The sequence below is a fragment of the Nematostella vectensis genome, chromosome 4 (assembly GCF_932526225.1).
Source record: "Nematostella vectensis chromosome 4, jaNemVect1.1, whole genome shotgun sequence".
NCBI lineage: Eukaryota > Metazoa > Cnidaria > Anthozoa > Actiniaria > Edwardsiidae > Nematostella > Nematostella vectensis.
The window spans coordinates 11,716,405-11,736,957 of record NC_064037.1 but is presented as its reverse complement, the minus strand read 5'-3'; the positions used below and the strand labels follow the sequence as shown (position 1 = coordinate 11,736,957).

Genomic DNA, 20,553 nt, shown 5'->3' with positions numbered 1-20,553 from the left:
TAACTATCGGAAGCTGCCCCCCCCCCCCCCCCCCCCCCCCCCCCCCCCCCCCCCCCGGGGTTGGGGACTCCCATATCATAATGACGGGGATGCTCGTAGGGAATTTCATTTTTACCCCTAAAAGTTACCAAAAAGGGCGTGGCTCGTGCCAATTTTACACCCCTTAAAGGTACCCACAAACAACGTACCAACGGCGTAACGCTATTTAGAGCCGAGTATCAATGTTTCTAATTTCTCTTAGCTCGCCGACCCCGACCCCCCCCCCCCCCTCCCACTTAATTATTAAAATCGTCATTTATTTGAAGGTAGTATGTGAGTGGATTTATACTAAAACAATTAGACTACTCGTTCTCGTTTTCTATAAGTCAAATAGTCAACTCGGCGCTACGCGCCTAGTGGACCATCTACGTATTGACTCATAGAAAACTCGAACTCGTAGTCTAATTGTTAAATACACTGTAGTCAATAGAGGCCGTGTCTTAACTTAGCCGCGAAGGATATTTCGAGGTCGCACTTGCTTTGGCTTATAGAAGAGTGTTTATGTGTTTTTTTATCTTTTCCATTACTACATTCATCGAACTATTAAAATATGCCCTACCTCCCCCCTTCTTGCCCCATCTTAATGTGTTTTACCTGAATTCAAACGTTTACGAACGTGTAATGGCTTATAGCGAAACCCATGCAATCTGGCGGAAATTACTAGTGCTAATTTTCATATTTCAGGCTAGTTGTTCATTTGCATTGTGAATTATTCACTTCTTGTCACGTGCCTAAAAAAGACAGCTGTTAGCGCTCACTGGAGCCTATCACTGTAAACAGTGAATGAAACACACTTCGCTACGAAGAATCCCTGCGACAATGGAGGCAAGATAGCAAGATCTTCGCCCAAACGCCATAAAATAAGGATGTCGAGTCCTTCCAGACAGATCTCAAATCGGAGATTGCCGCCTTTACCAAATAGTTCTCGTAGCAGCCCCATTCGTAGAGTCCCAAGCGGCGGAAACACCGCAAAGAGTTCTTCCTCGCCGGGCCAAAGGCACACTAGCAACCAGCACAGCCTAGTAAACAGTCATGGCCACTTCGATCTTAGCGTTCCCTTTAATGAAGGCCCGTTTAGACCTGCTCTTGTGCAAGGGAAAGCGATTGGAGAGCGACCGGCACCAGAAACACATGGTAATAGATCGAGACCCTGATTCCAGGTCTTCTTTATCGTTTGAAGTTTCAAAGCGCGCGAAATCGCTTTTGTGGTTTCGTGCTTTCTAAACTTTCACTGTTTGTTAGATAGCTGGGGTTTAATTGTGGTTCTGTGGTTATTGGGAGTAATTAGATCGGCCATTTCATTCAATATAAAGGAGATCGCTAAATAATATGAGTGTAGTTTGTAGATTTCCGTTGACGTCTGTATCGACAGGGCTCTAGAACAACGGTTAGCGAGAAACTCTGTACATTTGACGAGTGTGGAATCGAGTGTTTAATCTGTCTTGCCTGCGAAAATTGCCTAGATAAGATGTTTTTGTAAGACTTGAGTAATTGGTTTTAGTTTGCTTAACGGTGTTCTTGTGATTTTCTTGCAGAAATAGACGGGGAGTCGGTTCGAGGGTACTTGCAAGGACATCCGATGTTCTTGGAAGAGTTTGTTATGAAGAACGTCGACCAAGAACGATTGGAAAGATGGCTTATCCGAAAAACTCGTAAGATAAAGCACAACAAGGGGAGACATCCATCTTCAGAACACGAAAAGAATCAACAAAATGGTATTTTTTTTTACCAGTTAAAAAAAGTCGTTAAACAATTTGAATAGTGAAATAAAAAAATCATGTCTAAGACTCACCCAACTTTCCACAGCATCTCTAACGCATCGGCCGTCGCTGTCAAAATGGAAGGTAAAAAAAAACAATTGTCACTTTTTTTTATATTGAAGTGGTTTTAAAATCCAAGTCATTGAGAGTTTCGGATATATCTTGAGCTGTTCAGATCAGGAAAAAGTCTTTATTTTGGCAGCTGTCATGAAAAACTTGATGTCAAAATCGGAGATTTTACAGTTAAGTAAGTAATGAGTTTTCTCCGAATTGGTCATTTTACCAATATCTAACCGAGCGAAATGGGAAAAAATTATGGATGAAACTCAGAAAATTTCGAGTACAATCTGCGGGGAATTATATTGTTATACTGTTTTACATTTAGAACGGCAAAAAATATAGCTATTAGAGAAACTATGAATACAACAAATAAGATACTTCTGATCACAACTCCTTTATTAAAAGTACTGTTGCCAGTAACAACGCGAAATTAAAAAAAAAGATTTTAAGCTTGTTAGTTGAAATTTTGATTATCATATATTTTTTGATGACATATAGCAGGGTAGTTTGTCTCATGTAACTTATAAAATGCATTAGATTTTTATTGGTTGATAGATTTATTTCCTCCGAGTTTTATGACAAAAATAACTAAGGAAATTTCTTTTTGTACACGTCCCTAAATGTGTAGAGAGAGAAAAAAGAATAATTAAAAATTTTGAGCTTATCAGAAAAAATGAATTGTGAAAGAGAATATTGTAACATTTGGTGCAACATAAAACTGAAACATGTTTCTTGCTTATTGCTTATCAATAATTCAGATTCTAAATAAAGAAATCCTTTATGACAGTGAAAATAAGGTATATTATTGAACTAGTTTCTTAATCAAGTGCTGTACATGCTCTTGATTTGGCTGAATTTCATTTCATCAAGCTGTTTTCATTCTTCATAGACACTAATTTCAACAACATTTTACAGGGACATAGGACTGATGCTTGAAATATTTTATGAGATACAGTCTGTTCTTATACTGTATCATACTGTATTATCTATATGCAGCTATTTTGCTGGTTGGTTTGTATCAACAATAATATTGGCCTTATTAACCAAACCAGATCTGACAAAATTTAATACATTATATGCTTAAAGTAAAAGCAGTTGTCTTAATTTTATTTTTTTTATTATCTATCTGCAGTTATTTTGCTGGTTGGTTTGTATCAACAATAATATTGGCCATATTAACCAAACCAGATCTGACAAAATTTTAAAGTAAAAGCAGTTGTTGTCTTAATTTTTTTTTTATTGCCTGTGAAAGTTGATTAGATATTCCAACAATAGCCAAGACCTTTTATGCACCAGACTTTGCTAAACAGCAGATGGAGTACAATTTATCTGTTAGTGATTGGGTTCTGATAGAAACACCAATCATATAAAAATTAATAATGAATGAATAAAATAATATAAAGAAATGCTTTATTGTACCCCTCCCTCCTCAATAGCTAAATTTTAGACTTTTAGATTGTAGGCAAATCCTATCAACAAATTTACTAATGCTTGGATATTTTTTTAACAAACACCTGTATTTTACCATTTATCCTCAAGCCTTTTGCTTTTTTCTATTAAAAATTACTTTAAAATGAATTCTGAAGGAAATGTGACCCCACACAGGAAAACATAATACAGCAACTTTTGATTTTTCACGCTCAAGTTTGTGATTCCACAATAAGATATCCAAGTACAGTTTAAAGAGCAAAAAAAATATTGCTGATGCGCTGCTAAATAATCTTCTCTGTATGAATCAACACAACATGCAAATACCCTAATGCAAAACCAATAATAGATTTTTTATCATCCAAATTTTAGTTTTCTGAAAGTACAGTAGGGAGCAGTTCTAAAGCTACAGAATGAATGGGATAGTACTAATGAAATAATCATAAACTTTAAATATTGCCAACTCTAAAAACTGCAAATGATAATTCAAAAATGGTTAGCGGAGTACAGTATGAGTGTGGAAGTACAGTATCAGAGCTTAAAGCTCTTTTTTTGTTTTAAATGCATGTGTGCAGCTGTTTCCAGTTTTACTAAAGTTACATAGCAATTTTTGTCACACATATACAATAAAACCTCAAAGGAGCTCTGCTATAGACTTGAACATAAACCTTTTGTTTACAGCTTGTGCTAAACAATCTATGGGGAGCATAACCACAAGTTTAGTGATTTAAATTTTATTCATTTTTTGACTGCTTGGTGTGAATTTCAAGGGTTAATGTAAGTTGTCATTTATTTGCTACAAAATTATATTCTTTGGTGGCATTAAACAAAACTAGTCACAAATGCAACCACATTTATTTAAAATCCTAATTGTAAGCCTACTAACAATAGTAGGTGTTTTCAGTGTTTTAAAATGAAACATATTTTTCCCTTAATTATATTTGATTCTATGATTTGTATGTTTTAGTTCTGTGTACATAGCGATAAGAAGAAGATGTTAGAAGACCTCACTCATGACATCCACCAACAGCCTAACAAACAGAAAGTGCTTCTGGAGCTGGCTAATTGTATCGCCTCAGGTGTGTTTTAACGGAACTCAGACAACCACTACAAATTCACATTTTCCTTATCTCAGTTTTGATTCTACTATCACTAATGTTTATGTTTATCTTGAACTGTTATCCCATAATGCAAAAAATATAATTTATGATATGGAGAAAAAAGGTTTTTGTGAGCAAAGTCATTTTGTGAGGAAAAAGTCAAGTTTTGTTTTCTTGAATAAAAAAGAACTTAATCAATACTCCTTAAACACTTCTTTCGATTTAAAATCAATTTTCATGTTCTCATTTCTGCTTGATATGAAGTGTGCCTTTTTAAGATTTCATTTTTTTAAGCCATTAAGAAATTTCTAAAAGATTGGGATTTCTCAAGTTTGCCATTTTTTATCTCCTCTGTGTCATGAGAATCTTTGGGGAGAGATGAAAATCATACTAATTACTAAAAAAATTCACAAAGCTGTCATTTAAAATGACATATATAATTCATGCAGATATAGTTCTTTACACTTCTCCCTGTTTGCTTTGGTCCTTTCATTACTACTATTGACTTGAGCTACTAAATAATATAAAGTGTAGTATAGCTGGTTGAAGAGCTATTCTTTTGTCATTACCTGGTTATACACAGGGCTTCTGGAATTACACAGAAAAAGAATCAAAATTATGCCTGACTTTTTGCAAAATTACGCGCTAAATTATGCTGAAAATCAAAATTTTGCGGGATTCTTTTCTGAATTACGTGCTAAATTACTCGGAATATCAACAATTAAGCACCAAATTACGCAGGATTGCACATTTTTCACAGAAAACAAATGATTACAAGCTAAATTACTCTGGGTTAATATCTTGGGTAGGCGAGTTTGGCTCCAAACCCTTGCAGTTTAGCAAAGAACGCCTAGTCATTTTATTTGTTGTTTTTGAAATTCAGTTTGAAGTATAGCACTCTTACGAAGAATGTGTCTTTTTTTACTGAAAAAATTGTAATAACCCTACTGTAAAAAGAACACATCAGCTGTGCACTTAATGGTTTTTCTTTCAAAATTTAGCCAAATTACGTGGGATTAAGCAGAAATTTGTGGATTACGCAGAGAAAGCCAAATTGCATGCTTCCGCACGAGGGCGTAATTCCAGAAGCCCTGTATACAGTAGTATAGCCTTTTCCCTAGTGACTAGGAAATGTTACTGAAAATCATTACTAAACAAAAAATATAAATATACTAAACATAATATATCTTACCAACAGCATCACATGCAGATGGATTTGTTTTGTATCTTGTTGATTCTTCTGGACAGGTACATATTCTTCATTTAAAAATTTTTTATTATTGTTTCTTTGCAATAATGATAATTTGATTTTTTTTACAGGACTTGTATGTTTACAATCCAAGTTTACCAGAAGGGTATGTTTTAGTTTTGCTGTAAAGCCCTGTGCAAGCAGCACCGGTATTGTAGGCAAACAGTCTTCAAGCCACTGGCCTTACAAGGCTGGATCTGTTTGAACATCATTTTCTTTGTCTTGTAGTTAACCAAACCTAACATCACCAGCAATGCTGGGCGATGTTTGCAAGGAGGGCTTTACTAATATTACCGTATTAGTATTAATAATGTTTTGAATTTATTTTAAATAAACTGTTCTTTGATGTGCCATAGGAAAACATCCTCCTCAGTAAGGATCCAGCAGGGCACAACAATAGCTGCATATGTGGCTTACACACTGAAACCAGTCAGAACAACAGATATACTAGGGGTAAGCAGCTTAACAAATTATGTGCTCCGCAAATAATGAGGCTTGATTATGTGTTAGAGCATGGGATCATCCTTAGGCACCCTGGGAGTATAGAACAGTGCCGGATCCAGGAGAAGGGTAGAGAACCCCCTCTCCCCCTTCCCTAAATTTGCATCTTACAATGTGTTTTTTAGTGGAGACTGCACCTAATTTTTCTAGTGCCTTGTTCCCATGTTACTTCCATCAACAAAATCTCCTGGGTGCTCAAGTGCTGCACCAATGATCTGGATTTCCTTACTCTTGATTTGGTCTGTGCTAGCTCAATGGCCTTATGTTTAGTGAGAATAAAGCTTAAAGCTACACATTTGCAATTTATGGCCATTCTAACTTAAATATTCTTGCCTTTTGTTCCTTGTTCAGGATGAGAGATTTCCTCAAGGCACTGGTGTTGACAGTAAGTGTCCAATACTGTGATTTATTAATTCATTACCCGATTACTAATCATGGTATTAACCTCATAGGCACCACTGCCCAATCCATCCTGTGTCAGCCGATCGTGCAGTCAAATGGAGAACTTGTTGGTGAGCCATGCAAACCCACAATAACTTTACCTGCTTTTCAGATGATAAACTCTAGCATCTGTAGAGAACACAGGGTGCTCATGTTCATTTCATGTTTTGTGAGATATGTACACTAGTACAGTACAGACTGAATGTGTTTTAACATTCCGTGCGTGGATTCGGCGTGGATTCTACGTGGATTTTGCGTGGATTTTGAGTCCACTCAGTTTGTCCACGCACCTCTGTGGGATCCACGCACTAAAATCCACGCAGTAGTTTTGCTCATTAAAATATCGAGTGTACATTTTACAATCAATAAAGAGAAGATAAGTGAAGGCGCTACGAAACATCAAGTTTACGAAGTTCGCTTAACTTTACACGGACACATCTGCAGACTAGAGAGGACTAATAAAACCAAAAGATATCTAATCCATACACACATCCCCGGTAATATTGAAGCATTAAAAAAGATTTCTAGCAGGGAAGAGATTATTTTAGAGCCAACGGAAAGACAACATGGCGGAGTAGCGATTGATCGCATTGTATAAAACTTTACAGAGGAAATTGTAAAAAAATATTACTTTTTATAGCTCGGCGAGTTTCCTTCAAATTTGAAAAATCACAAACTGTGAGCTTTTTCTCCCTGTGTAGAAACACGATTGAGTTGACACGGCAAAGCATCACAGGAATTCCCAAGACCAATTTGCTACATCATTGTCATCTCTAAATAGATCCTTTTTCCAGATAATGGGTGTTTTATGGACTTTGGGTGCGAAAGATTGGTAATCCCAAGCTTTACTGCGACGAAAGTTCACAAAAAGTTTCAACATGGTTTTGATGCCCCATGTGCCAAATCCTCTTTTTCGCGCTAAAATACCACATGATACCCATTTAACTGACAATCAGGGCATAGTTTATTGTTCATTGTTTATTTTATTTTTTTTAAGGTACAATCGAGTTGAGCAGAATGGTTGGACGAGATCCCTTTGATGAGGAAGATGAAGAGGTTTGTTAAACTAAGAAATACGATTATAATCAGTCTATGGCCACCGTAAATGTTTTTTTATTGCGATTTAACTTAAAAAAATAAGACATTTCCTGGATAAAGTAGCTCTTCTTGGTGTAGATGTTCTAACTTTGTATACTTGTTTTCCGTCTAATAGATAGTCAACAGTTATCTCGTCTGGGGTGGGATATCACTTTATTATGCAGAGGTAAGAGTGGGAACGTACTACAGTAGCCTACATAATTGTCCAAATTACGACAGTCCAGAATCATGTTAAATTTCGCACGGCAGGTGAATGAGAGTTTGTCAGCGCTAAACTCTGATAATAAAACCACAAAAGTCTCTATAAAAACTCAATTACATTTGAAAATACAATGGTCTTTGTATTTCAGATTTGGGATTAATTTATCACTATCTCTCATATTTTCTCGCCTTTTACGTTTCGCAGCCCCTTTAAACCACGGCATGTGTTTTTATTCCAGATGTACCTACACATGCACAAGCACAGAAAACTAACGGAGTTTCTTCTTAACGTAACAAGGTGAACCATGACGGATGTGCACAAGCCCCATGCAAACAGGGCCAGCATTGTTTTTGAGAAACTGGCCAATGAGAAACTGGTCCAGCAATGCCTACGTGAAGTACAGTACATAATTGGTGGCGTCCTAAAAAAAAAGCTCGCAAACATTTTCTTTGTCTTGTGGTCGGCCAAACGTAGCGGTGCCATTAATGCTGGACTATTTTATTGCTGTTTGCTCAGTGTTTTTACCATGGTTGACAGGGCATCCACAGGATACCCCTTTCCTATTCTGGAATTGCTTTTACCGTCCGGCAACAATGCCAACTTGTTAACTTTGTCGTTTTTTTCCAGGTCCATTTTTCAAGATATCGTTAGTATGGACACGGTTATTATGAAGATCATGGTAAGATGGTGCGGACGGCAATGGCGATGATTATATGAATTTTTATAGAAGTCTTTATATGATTGTAATATATATGATAGTAATATAGTGCGTGAGTGCAGGCGTTCATATAACAGTGCTCAATACATAGGTGTAGAGCGGGATATATCTTGGTTTGTAGGAAAAAAACACGCGAACTACCGTTTCATCTCTACAAGCCTGTTTCGTGGTTGCCCACTCATCAGTGTTTTTTTTATTTTATATGATTGATTGATTGATTTTATATTGATGGCAATTTATCTGAAATCATAGTTTCACGCACCAGCCTTATAACTCAAGCTCCCTTGCAGAACTACGCCCAGACACTCGTTGATGCAGACCGGACCTCGTTATTCTTGGTTGATAACAAGACAAACGAGCTGTATGCAAGGATCTTTGACATTGGAGGGAGCCTGGAGGATAGCCGCTCCTCGCAACTGCAGAAAGAAATAAGGTAGAGAGAGGGGAATAAATCAAAATGACGATGAACTAAAACTAAAACGCCTCGAGCGTTTTGCGCCCCTACGTCGGAGAAATTAAGGTGCTAAAGTACGACTAGCGTCAGCGGAACGTAGGTGTAACCGTTTCAACCTTGTGTTGATTCACTCCCCTGATTCCACCATGCCAGGGGCGTACGCAGCCTCTAGGCCTGCAGTCACTGGACTGCAAAAACATTTGGCGATCTTATTTGCAAAACGAGGGTGGGAAGTCAAATGTTTACTCATTTATTTTTATGTACTTAGTTTTATATATATGATGAGGATAAAAACTATAATTTTCTTAATCATGGTAGTCTACAGATGATTTCCAAGCATATTGTTATGTCGTTCAGTGCCACGCGACGACTGAAGTCCTATTTCAGATCGAGGATCACAGAGGATCATGTAATATTCTCAAAAGTCTGACGCATTGACGCCAATTTCAAACCCTTCACGGGATGCGGGATAAGAGGCCACGCCCTCACTCAGCTTCTGAATGCTTTGACCGCAGCTTGTAAAAATCCTGCGTACGCCCCTGTATTCCTACGCAGACTACCTTGTTATTCTAAAGCCCAGTCTGTAGTTTAACTAGTCAAACATGATAAAGTGATTTACATGTGTTTCCATGTCTATCAACATCGTGTGCAAATAGCCAAATATTTCTGAGTTTTTTCCAACAATTCTTCTGCTGTTTTATGTTCGCACGCTTGCTGTCTGACTTGGTGATGGTATTTTTAGGTTCCCCAAGACGAAAGGCGTGGCAGGCTACGTGGCAACCTCTGGCGAGACCCTCAACATCTCCGATGCCTACCACGATGATCGATTCAACAGGTAACAGGATAGAGGTTACCCTGGAAACCAGAGGCTCTGAAATTATATCGTTGCTTTTTAAATTAACATGGGGAGGGTAGAGCGAACTTTCGGCCTCTTGACCCCAGGGTATATAGAGGTGTAGCCCAGCCCTAAACCTCAAGAACAAGACCCGCCAGCGTTTTTCTTCAGTTGTTTTTACTGAGCTTCAAACCAGTTTTAAATACTAAGCTGCTAATATATTTGTTTTTCAGAGAAATTGATATTCAGACTGGTTACACCACCAGGACACTTTTGTGTATGCCAATATTTATCAGGGGAAAGTAAGTACTTGTGCACACGCCGTCATTTTACACTCCCACACTGCACCGAGTTACACAAAGCAGCCATTTCCACCGGCTAATTCAAGCGAGTTGCTGAAGGCCATGTCAAACGTACGGGGTTTTTTCCTTGCAACTTGTCTCGCAAAAGAAAATGATTGCAAGTCGCACGCGCCATGTCACGGAGTTAATTTTTTTTCCTGCTACTTCTCTTGTTCTTCTTTTCCTAAAACTTTGGGAAAATAACAACAAGTTAAAAATGGAGTGTCACACGTAAGAAAACGCACTAGCAATTAAAATTCTTTTTTCAAGACAAGTTGCAAATAAGCTCACTTTCGAAGTTTTCGTTTTCTTAAGGTTCTCCCACGAGATGGTATCTTGTTAACATTGCAACATTTCTTTTTTTGCTATTTCCAGCATTATCGGCGTTGTTCAGATGGTGAACAAGAAGTCTGGAGTGTTCACGGCTTCAGGTATAATTAATCATCAATTAAGTACAGTAGAGCTGTAATAATAGATCAATGATACGGGTTTCGCTGTGTTTTTCTCCAAACGCGCACGGTAAAACATGACATGACGGAAAAACATGACATGACGCTTCAAATAAGCTCATTTCACATCTAATAAGGCATAATTTTTCCCTAAGTACATAGTAATTAATATCAAACAAAATATCTAATGCGTCTTTTTGTAAAGTGTCATTAAAATTAGAGCTTTTCGTCCCTGATCCCATACATAGCTCAAGGATGATCGGGGAAAAAATATCTGAAAAAGCCAAAATCAAGGTATATGCATTTCGGCCTCACGTTATTTGTGTTTTGAAAATCAGTCCGTAATACAAGGAACCGGTGGCCATTGTAAGAAATCGTGCCTTCTATCTCTATCTCGATTTGCGCATTTTCAAGGTTTTTCCGTTATGTCGCACGGTAGAGCTTCTGGTAACATTTGAAATTTACCCCTATATCACCAAAACGTCACTTAGTTTCTTGAGGAAAGTCGCCTTTTTCGACCAAAAACATGATATGTAAAGCGGGTTCTTAGGAATGCTACTAGAAACCTTTATTCGATTCATTCATGGAACGTCCATAAACGCGCGCTCAAAAAGTCGTTACACAAAATCGGCGCGCGCTAACAACACCGTGTTTTTCTTGGTAAATCGCATCTGATATGTTGTAGTATTGTAATGATATCTCCAACAGTTGTTAGGGTGGGAAAATAATGATTTTATTAAAAGTCAATACGTTATATTTTTCTTAGCTCCACTATTGTCTATCACAGTGCGCGCGTGCTCGTATACGTAATGGTAAACAAATACAAACCTCGGAATTTTGAATTTTACAACTTGTACGAGCAGCGAATCCTATATCTTCTAAATGTAGTAATTACGCCGTATTTTGATGGTGCTTCGTTTAAAAAAAAATATTTACGCTAGAGGACCGACTTCATGGCTCCTGTATTTTTCATCAAGGTCAGCCGGAATAACAAATAGATTTATCGGGAGTGGCATCGATCAGGAATAGGACACTGTGTGCACAAATATGAACTCAAACGCAACAGATTTTCCGGTGTATCATCCTGAACCGTTTGGATTCTATCATCAGCAGTTGACACGAAATGAAAACCTTGAAGTGCAGTGCCCTGAACTACAAAGTACCGAAAGTAGAGACAGTTTGCATAGCTTGCAGTCTACAACGTCTTTTTATCTTGATGAATTATTTGCAAACTACGGCAGCGATTCGTCCCTGAGAGATAACGAAGAAAGGAGTTGTGATCCGTACTTAGCTCAGTTACCTGATGTCTTTGACCAAGAACAGGAAAGCTTTACAGCAAACTCGTATACCTTCTTGGGAAACACCTTAGAAGATCTACTCCCAACTTCAGAAGACATTGTTCAACCTCAAAAAGAAAATTTTGAAAACGAAAGCACGTTTCCTTTGGAAGATTACATTTCGAGCTGTGTTCCCGAGCTACCGTGCTGGGATGGAAACCAGTGCGATATATGTATAGAAGACTACACTCGGCATCTGTTCAATTCACCGCCGCCTTTCATATCAAACGAGGGGTTCTTCGTCACCTTCCAGTGCTATCAGTTCGATATCGATGAGATGGAATTAGACTTTCATGAAGATCATTACGAAGTCATGAATTACGATCTAATTATTAATCTTCCTGGACAAGAGTCTGTCCTGGATGTTACTAATTTTGATACGTTCCTGGCAAAAGTAATGGACTTTGGTGTGGCGGAAGGACGGTTTATAAAAGAGGACGACTACAATGAAAATACCGATGAGAGTTTTGTTGTCAGCCCTGAAACTGTTTTGAGAAATTGTAACCTGGTGGATAATACATACTTGGTTAACCAAGCTTCGATGAATATCCAAGAGACTGCACTTGAGCAAACGTCTGACCAAAATAGTTATGATAGCTTTGAGGACGCTCTTAGTAAGTTTGAGTTCCTGGAAGATAAGCATGAGTTCGAGGAGTCTGACCTGGCATTGAACATGCCTGGTCAGGAGCCTGTTCTTTGCCAGGAAAATCTGGATACTCTTTGTGACAAGCTGTCGCCAATTGAAGATTTCTCAGGAGAACTAGAAAGTAACTTACAGGGCGAGTTGATTAAGCTGATCATTCGCTCCTTTGTGGATTACATCACTGTTGTTGTTGAAGAGTCGATCAGTACGAACACTCATACGAACCATGCCGTCGAACTCAATCAAGAAAAGGAAGACTCTGTCCCTTCTTTGGATAAGAATGTCGATCCTTACGATACGGATGGTGTTGTATGCGAGGAAGAAGAATGCTCAAGTCCAAACCTTACGCCAGTTAAATACAACTGTCCTTGTGCAAGAGCCATGGATAGTGCCACTTGTGAACATGACAAAAGTTCTAGCCCAGATTTTACAGCAGCTAAATACAAATACTCAAGTGCTACCGACATGGATAGCGTTATATGTGAACAAGAGGAATGTTCTTGTCTGGACCATTTATCAGCTAACGCCGAGTACTCTAATAAAAGGGAAATGGAAGGCGTTACATGCGTAGAATCTACTCGTCTGGAACTTACATCATGTGTTTCACCGCCACCGATATGCCTCATGGCTAGTGCTGATGAAGATGTTGAGAAAAATGGTTCCAGTCCTCAAAGCCTTGAAAGTCAAGTACTTTCAGATGGCTGCACCAAGACAATGTCGCCAAACAAGACTTCTCCTGCAGCGGTCCGAGACCTGGAATCTGAGCGCTGGGTAAAACCGTATGATGTTTGGCAGGAAAGCAGTCCCAAGGAGATCAGTCAGCAAGAAGTCGTATTGGACTTATCTCAGGCTGTGGAATTTGATTGCTGTGGAAACATTGTCCAGGAAGAGCCCTGCACCTTTGGTAAACCTATATCTTCACTCGTGAATAAAGAATGTACCAATGGTAACAACTGTGGGACACCCCTAAGTACCACTAAAGTTGACGAGCTCGACGCACCATTGACTGAAATGATAGCTTCTCTACCGCCAAAGGAGACAAAGGCTACCATAGATGAAGAGCTTGGAGCGCCTTTGACTGAAATGATATCTTCTCTACCGCGAAAGAAGCCAAGAGCTGCCAAAGATGAAGAGCTTGAAACGCCTTTAACTGAAATGGTATATTTGCCACCAAAGAAGACAAGGGCCACCAAAGATGAAGAGCTTGAAGTACCTTTAACTGAAATGATATCTCCTCTACCGCCAAACAAGAAAAGAGCTACTAAGGAGGAAGAACTCGATACGCCTTTGACTAAAATGATATCATCTCTACCGCCAAAGAAGACAACAGCTACCAAAGATGAGGAGCTTGAAGCGTCTTTGGTCATATCTTCTCTACCATCAAAGAAGACTGATAAGAAGGAACAGGACCCCACATCACACAGGGCTAATGTCATAATAGACCTAATCCACGCTGAAGTTATCAAGGGAGTTCTAGAGTATTCTTATTGCCCGTTGATGTGAAAAGGACGTTCGCGTGGATTGTCACGTCTTGAACAGCGACAAGAACTCGACAAGCAAGTCTGCATATCACATAATTTAGTCATCGTCGAGAAAGCCCGGGACTATCTGTTATGACTTTCCCTCTTACACTTCAAATATATTGTCCTGTCATAAGTTGCTTTGTTTATACATCTTTTGTTAAGCATATTTGCTAATGCATTTTAAAGCATGTGATTAAAGTTTTGTTGAAGTTTTTGTATGTTTTTTTTTTCAAGCAGCAACTGCCTGACTTCTTTAAGGTTCTGATGCTACTCAATAATTTGGCACACGAGAATCGGCCTTTACACAATCGATTCAATATCGTGTAGATGGGAATGGGTTGAGCTTACTCCTTTGAGACTCTTACAAATCTCGTTTCCTCTCAATTATTTTCCCACAAAATCTCTACCCTTACCACCTCAAACATACATATATCGATGCACAGTAGTCTAATTATGTGTTTTTCTTCAGATGAGAAGTCTTTCCAGACCTTTGCCATCTACTGCGGGCTTGCTTTGCATCACGCCAAGGTGAATTACACTGACTGACTGACTGACTGACTGACTGACTGACTGACTGACTGACTGACTGACTGACTGACTGACTGACTGACTGACTGACTGACTGACTGACTGACTGACTGACTGACTGACTGACTGACTGACTGACTGACTGACTGACTGACTGACTGATCTTGATTGTAATGAAAGACGATCTTATTTAACCTCATTTTCGTCCTTTATTTTTAAGCTCTACGACAAAATCCGTCGGTCTGAACAGAAGCATCGTGTGGCTTTGGAGGTTCTTTCATATCACAGCAAGTGCTCCGAAGGCGAGCTTCACCGACTGAAAGAGCTGGATTGCCCTGATCCTTATCCTGATCTCGAAACGTAAGAGTTGTAGTCGTAACAGTCGCTCTGATTAGGACTTGGTTAGACCTAAAGACTAGTGATGACTGGATTCTTACAATCGTTGACTTTGTTATCAGGTATGAGTTTGACTCGTACAGCCTTGATTCGGAGGTCATGCCTAAGCTAGTGATCTTCCAGACCAGGAACTTGTTCTCTCTGTCAAGGTGAGTGATTTAGTTTACTATACAGTTACAATACTACGCGCGTTCTCTTTGTTCATTAGTGGGCCGTTTTACAGTCAAATGCATAGTTTGCAACCGCCCACACAGCCAGATTGCTTACACGCTATTCCCAGACAAAGTGAAGATTATTAGTAATGGGTGGTCGCGAAACTACGAATACGTTGCTCCCAAAAATGATGCTAGTTATAATTAAATTTACCTAGTCACCCATTAAATACGGGTAATTGAGATACCACATTACACGTCTTTGTATCGACGGAAGATTATTTAAAGAATAAAGGCACGATATGTGGCCTATTGTTATTTGCTTACGTTATAGAGTGCCGTGGTAAAACGTGTGGATGTGGATTGGTGTTATTTACTTACGTTATAGTGCCGCGGTAAAACGTGTGGATGTTGCTTAGTGTTATTTACTTACGTTATAGTGCCGCGTTAAAACGTGTGGATGTGGCTTAGTGTTATTTGCTTACATTATAGAGAGCCACGGTGGCCCACTGGTGCGGCGCTCATCTCGCAAGCTCATACCATAAGGTTCGAGGACCAATGGCTTGCGATAAAGGAATACTTATTAATTAACGAACGATTACACAGTGGGCCCCGTCCTTCAGCCTAAAACATGTGACCTCACTGACAAAGCAATATTCGTACTCTTACGGACGAGCATTCGAGTAAGGCTTGCAGTCTTACAGCTGAATTCCAATGGCAAACCGGATAAATAAATAAATGCCTTATAAGAGTACCACTTGAATGCTTATCCCAGTTCAGCCAAGAATGTGAATATTGCCTCAAACTTATCCATATCCACAGTTCCATTATCTCTAGCCATAAGCCTACTGACACTTGGTGTGTATGAGGGGGATACACTAATAGGGGACTTGCGCTGAGAGAAAGTGACCTTTTTGGGTGCCAAAGAAATGACTATGCCCGCAACGAAAACATAAAATATTATTATGAAGCGTTTTTTATGGTTGTAGCATGAGTATCCCATCCTGTCGTCATCACTGAATGATAAGGCATTACAATTAAGCCGATAGATTAATTTAGTCTGCTTGCAGGCCTGCAACTAGATTTTTATATTGCCATTGATTCGTTCTAAATATGTGTGCTTGATTGACAGGTTTGATTTAGACGAGCTGTATCGCTTCGTTTTGACAGTCCGTAAGAACTACCGCAAGGTCCCGTATCACAACTGGACACATGCCTTTGCCGTAGCACATTGCATGTACCTGGTCATACGGTCCGGACATAACAATTTCACCGGACTAGAGGTCAGTATAAAGCTTTTATGGTAGTAGATTTATGCTAATACTCTTGTACTTTAGTAGACAACCCTATTCACTGCATTGTTTTGGCTGACGATACCAGGAAGATTAAATGTGGACAGAATTTTTTACTTATGAAAACAACAGTGCGATGCAATTAAAGGTGGTTTGACCCTATACATTATCCTTAACTAAATTCCCCTTTCTCGCGCTTGAACGTATAGGCGCTGGCCATGTTTTTCGCTTGTCTGTGTCACGATCTCGACCATCGCGGACGCACCAACTCGTGGATGAAGAACGAGGGTACGCCTTTGGCTGCTGTGTACAGCACTTCCACCATGGAACACCATCATTTCAACCAGACCATCACCATTCTACAGGTATAGCGGGGGAGGAGAGGGTGGGGGTACAGTATGACCACCATGGAACACCATCATTTCAACCAGACCTCAACACTCTACAGGTATAGCGGGGGAGGAGAGGGTGGGGGTACAGTATGACCACCATGGAACACCACCATTTCAACCAGACCATCACCATTCTACAGGTATAGCGGGGGAGGAGAGGGTGGGGGTACAGTATGACCACCATGGAATACCATCATTTCAACCAGACCTCAACACTCTACCTGTATAGCAGGGGGGGGGGGGGGGGGGGGGGGGAGGAGCTCCATCACTTTAACAAGCTCCATCACTTTAACTTAAGAACCTTCTTCTACTTTATCTCTTCTTAGCCGACATACTTTAACCTTATCTTGCCTTTTCAGCACGAAGGTCACAACATCTTCTCCCAGCTCAACTCTGCGGAGTACAAGACTGTGCTTGGGTATATGAAGGAATGCATTCTAGCTACGGATCTCGCGCTGTTCTTTGGCAACAAGGCCAAACTTAAGGACGTCGTAGACAAAGGGACATTCTCATGGGATGACCAAGAGCACAGGTAAGAAAGACTGTAGCTTTTTATTGGGGTTAGGGGACGGGGGGGGAGGGGAGGTGGGTTATTTGGTATTAAGGCCAAAGTGGAGGAATCCGTAGACAAAGAGGCCTTCTCGTATAAAGACCTTCAAGAATTTACCTTGATATACCTGTTAACCTTGGTTAATCAGTTAACCTTTGGCCTTGTCTATTGATATGTCAATTATCCTTTGTTTACCAGTTAACCTTTACCTTTGCCTTCGTCTATTTTCGTATTTTTATTCGTGTTTATATTAATATTTTTATGTTGTTTCAGGCGTCTTTTGCGAGCGATTTGCATGACTGCATGTGACCTTTCAGCCTGTACCAAGCCTTGGCGAATCCAGTACAAGATTGTCGAGGTCATCTACCAGGAGTTTTACGCCGAGGTACTCGTTATTCTCCATCAAAGTGTTGTAATACGTTATTCTCCAACAATGTGTTGTAATACGCATAGTTTATTGTTACATGTTAAGATTTTTTATTTATAATTATTTCGCTAATTTATTCCCCTTAAATATTGTTTTAACTTGTTACTTCCCCCGCTCACTTATTTAATTGGCCTGTTTTTTGGGTCTTTTCACGCGTGTTTATAACTGACTTGTTTTACTTGTTTCGCCAACCTGTTTGTCGGGTTTTACCACAGGGTGACCTGGAGAAGGCTCAAGGCAAGCAGCCAATCCCGATGAAGGATCGAAACACTGCACACGAGCTTCCAGCACACCAGGTACCCTCCGCTGCCCCCTTTTGCTCCTATCAATGGAATCAAGCACACAAGAAATATATTTCAACTTGCTATTGGCGGCTTCGGAACTTGATTTAAAATCATTTCTGTTCTATCTTATTAAGACCCTGAACGCGCGTTGTATCATGGTATTTGATTACAAATACTCAACTGTGTCTGTGGTTTAGGTTGGCTTTCTTGTCGGTATTTGTTTGCCTTGCTACGAGCTACTCGGTAAAGTTATCCCTGGAACCAAACCGCTCGTCGATGGCGGAAAGTAAGTTTGTTGTCTTTAAATTAACACCAATGAAAACGGTAATTTGCACCGCTCGTCGATGGCGGAAAGTAAGTTTGTTGTCTTTAAATTAACACCAATGAAAACGGTAATTTGCATCTAAATATTAGCGAAAGCACAATCGATTTCAGTTATCTTGTTTTGGGTAGTTAACTTCAAGAATTGTATTTCCTCATTAGGATATAGTACTAAAATAGGCAAACCATACAGAACTACTATAGACCACAAGTAGTGAGGATGTCAATACCGCTTGAAAAAGAAAGTGTCATAAAGATTCCTGGCTAAGGTTGATTTGATTTTTCTAGGAAAAATCTCAAGCTGTGGTCAGAAAGAGTGGCTAAGCAGAAAGAAATAATTGCTGCCGAAGAGAAGGAGAGAGAGAAAGAAAAAGAGAAGGAGGAGGGTAATAAAATCTCGGAAGATTCACAGACAACAAGTCCATCACAGGATGCGAAAGAGGTCAACAGCGAATCAGAAGACAAAGAGAATCACGTAGGAGACGATAAGGAGCAAATAGTAACAGAAGAACAGAAAGAGAAAGAATGCGAGAAAACTGATGAGGGCTCAAAAGAGGAGAGCAAAACGTAATAGGAGAGACTTGTTTGGTTAGTATGGTCAGGTAACTAACGAGGCTTACAAGGTAAGATGTACATATTTGCTAGTGTAAAAGAAGGGAAATTTCGCCTTTTTTGCGGCAAGCTGATGTAAATCCAGATATCATCAAGGTAGGGAACCGAATGAAATTATGGAGCTGCTGGATTGCACAAGGAATTGTACAGTGTTATTGACCAATCTTACCATGAATGGTCATTGTACTGACAGTGACGAGTAAATAACGGAGAAATATTCCGTGGATACTACATAAGTAAGCCTTTTTTACTATACTCGTGCTCGAACGTAGTTACAGCAAACTTGCTGTCAAAAATGAACATATTTTAGACAGAGGTAGAATTAGTATATTGAAATCAGCTTTGGTTGTGATTATTAAGAAAATGGGAATTTTTTTTTAATATGTTTAAAACGAATTGTTATGTAAATATTTTTAGTAGTTTTAATTGGCCTTGTGAAGGGCGTATCGACGAATGAGACTGAACAAACCAAAATGATGAAATGAATGAAATTATATTAAAAGTCATAGAGTATATATAAGAAATTATCGAAGTAGAAGAATCTAATAGCTATAAGTATGATCCAAATTAACTGAACAAAGAGAAAACATACCATTTATGCGAACATTACTTATTTACCTGTGGTGAATCGATAGATTTTAGAGTTAGATAAGTGCGCTGTTGATTCAGTGCTGTGATTTTTAGCAAACACCACTTATGACACCACTCATTTCCTCCCCGTTTCAAAGCAGACCTAAAATTGGAAGGAGTATATGTGCATTTTGTTTTTAGTAAATCTTAAATAGTGAAAGAAAGAAAAAAAAACATATTTTGGTCATAAGACATTTTGTTGACTCCATTGCGGCGTTGTTTGATCTCCGTGAATCGTACACATTCTTATAAAACTTCGTGGAAATGGCCTTCTAATTTTTTTTTTTTTTACAATCGTGTATCGTGCAAAGACCACCACCCCTCGCCGCCCTTGGATTAATAATATATTTCATCCATTTAAGGTATGTTTGTACGTGTATGTACATATCGATGTATATTTATTAGAAATATAATATTTATCTCAAAACATATTATAACAGAATACCCCAAAAGTAAAGGCATTACACCAAAACCATTTGCTAAACCAGATTAGTTAGACCATACGATTAGTCTGGTCGTACAAGGAAGACTGATTACGTTAATCCTTCGGTGAAGGCATGACATCTAGGCAGTGATGTTAATGTAGACATCAACCCTAAACCTCGTAAACTTAAACCATGTACAAACCCATTAAATCAGCTTGTACAATAAAATTGATCTTCAGTGAATCTATTGTTCTCCCTCCTGTGACAAGCGGGTGCAAAAATGTTATTATCATGTCCTTATAATTTTTTTTGCTTTTTTGCTCCGACGAAGGGCTAACGCTTTAAACGTCAGCGCAACCACTCTGT

General features: G+C 39.1%; 1 protein-coding gene across 2 annotated transcripts; it reads left to right on the top strand.

Annotated features, from left to right (window-relative positions):
- The first annotated feature begins 780 nt into the window (after positions 1-780).
- On the top strand, positions 781-20,430 carry LOC5516632 (probable 3',5'-cyclic phosphodiesterase pde-5). 2 transcript variants are annotated; one of them, XM_032386394.2, is made up of 28 exons: positions 781-1,173; positions 1,575-1,754; positions 1,846-1,883; positions 4,255-4,366; positions 5,586-5,635; positions 5,708-5,742; positions 5,993-6,089; positions 6,489-6,522; positions 6,590-6,649; positions 7,576-7,634; positions 7,792-7,842; positions 8,117-8,175; positions 8,506-8,557; positions 8,887-9,029; positions 9,793-9,885; positions 10,119-10,187; positions 10,602-10,657; positions 14,648-14,706; positions 14,927-15,066; positions 15,165-15,251; positions 15,747-15,800; positions 16,387-16,537; positions 16,756-16,911; positions 17,298-17,470; positions 17,762-17,873; positions 18,131-18,211; positions 18,397-18,485; positions 18,809-20,430. In XM_032386394.2, exons 1-28 carry the CDS (start codon positions 906-908, stop codon positions 19,089-19,091), a joined length of 2,841 nt encoding a protein of 946 aa, XP_032242285.1. In that variant the 5' UTR covers positions 781-905; the 3' UTR covers positions 19,092-20,430. The 2 variants fall into 2 exon arrangements, with proteins under 2 accessions (XP_032242285.1, XP_032242286.1); XM_032386395.2 differs by lacking the exon at positions 15,747-15,800.
- Positions 20,431-20,553: the final 123 nt, after the last annotated feature.

Bases quoted from the DNA above. Each gene is read 5' to 3' on its own strand.
- LOC5516632 (XM_032386394.2), top strand. From the start codon at position 906: ATGTCGAGTCCTTCCAGACAGATCTCAAATCGGAGATTGCCGCCTTTA. The intron at 1,884-4,254 runs GTAAAAAAAAAC...TGTATGTTTTAG, and splicing joins CGTCGCTGTCAAAATGGAAG to TTCTGTGTACATAGCGATAA. The intron at 15,252-15,746 runs GTGAGTGATTTA...CTTACATTATAG, and splicing joins AACTTGTTCTCTCTGTCAAG to AGAGCCACGGTGGCCCACTG.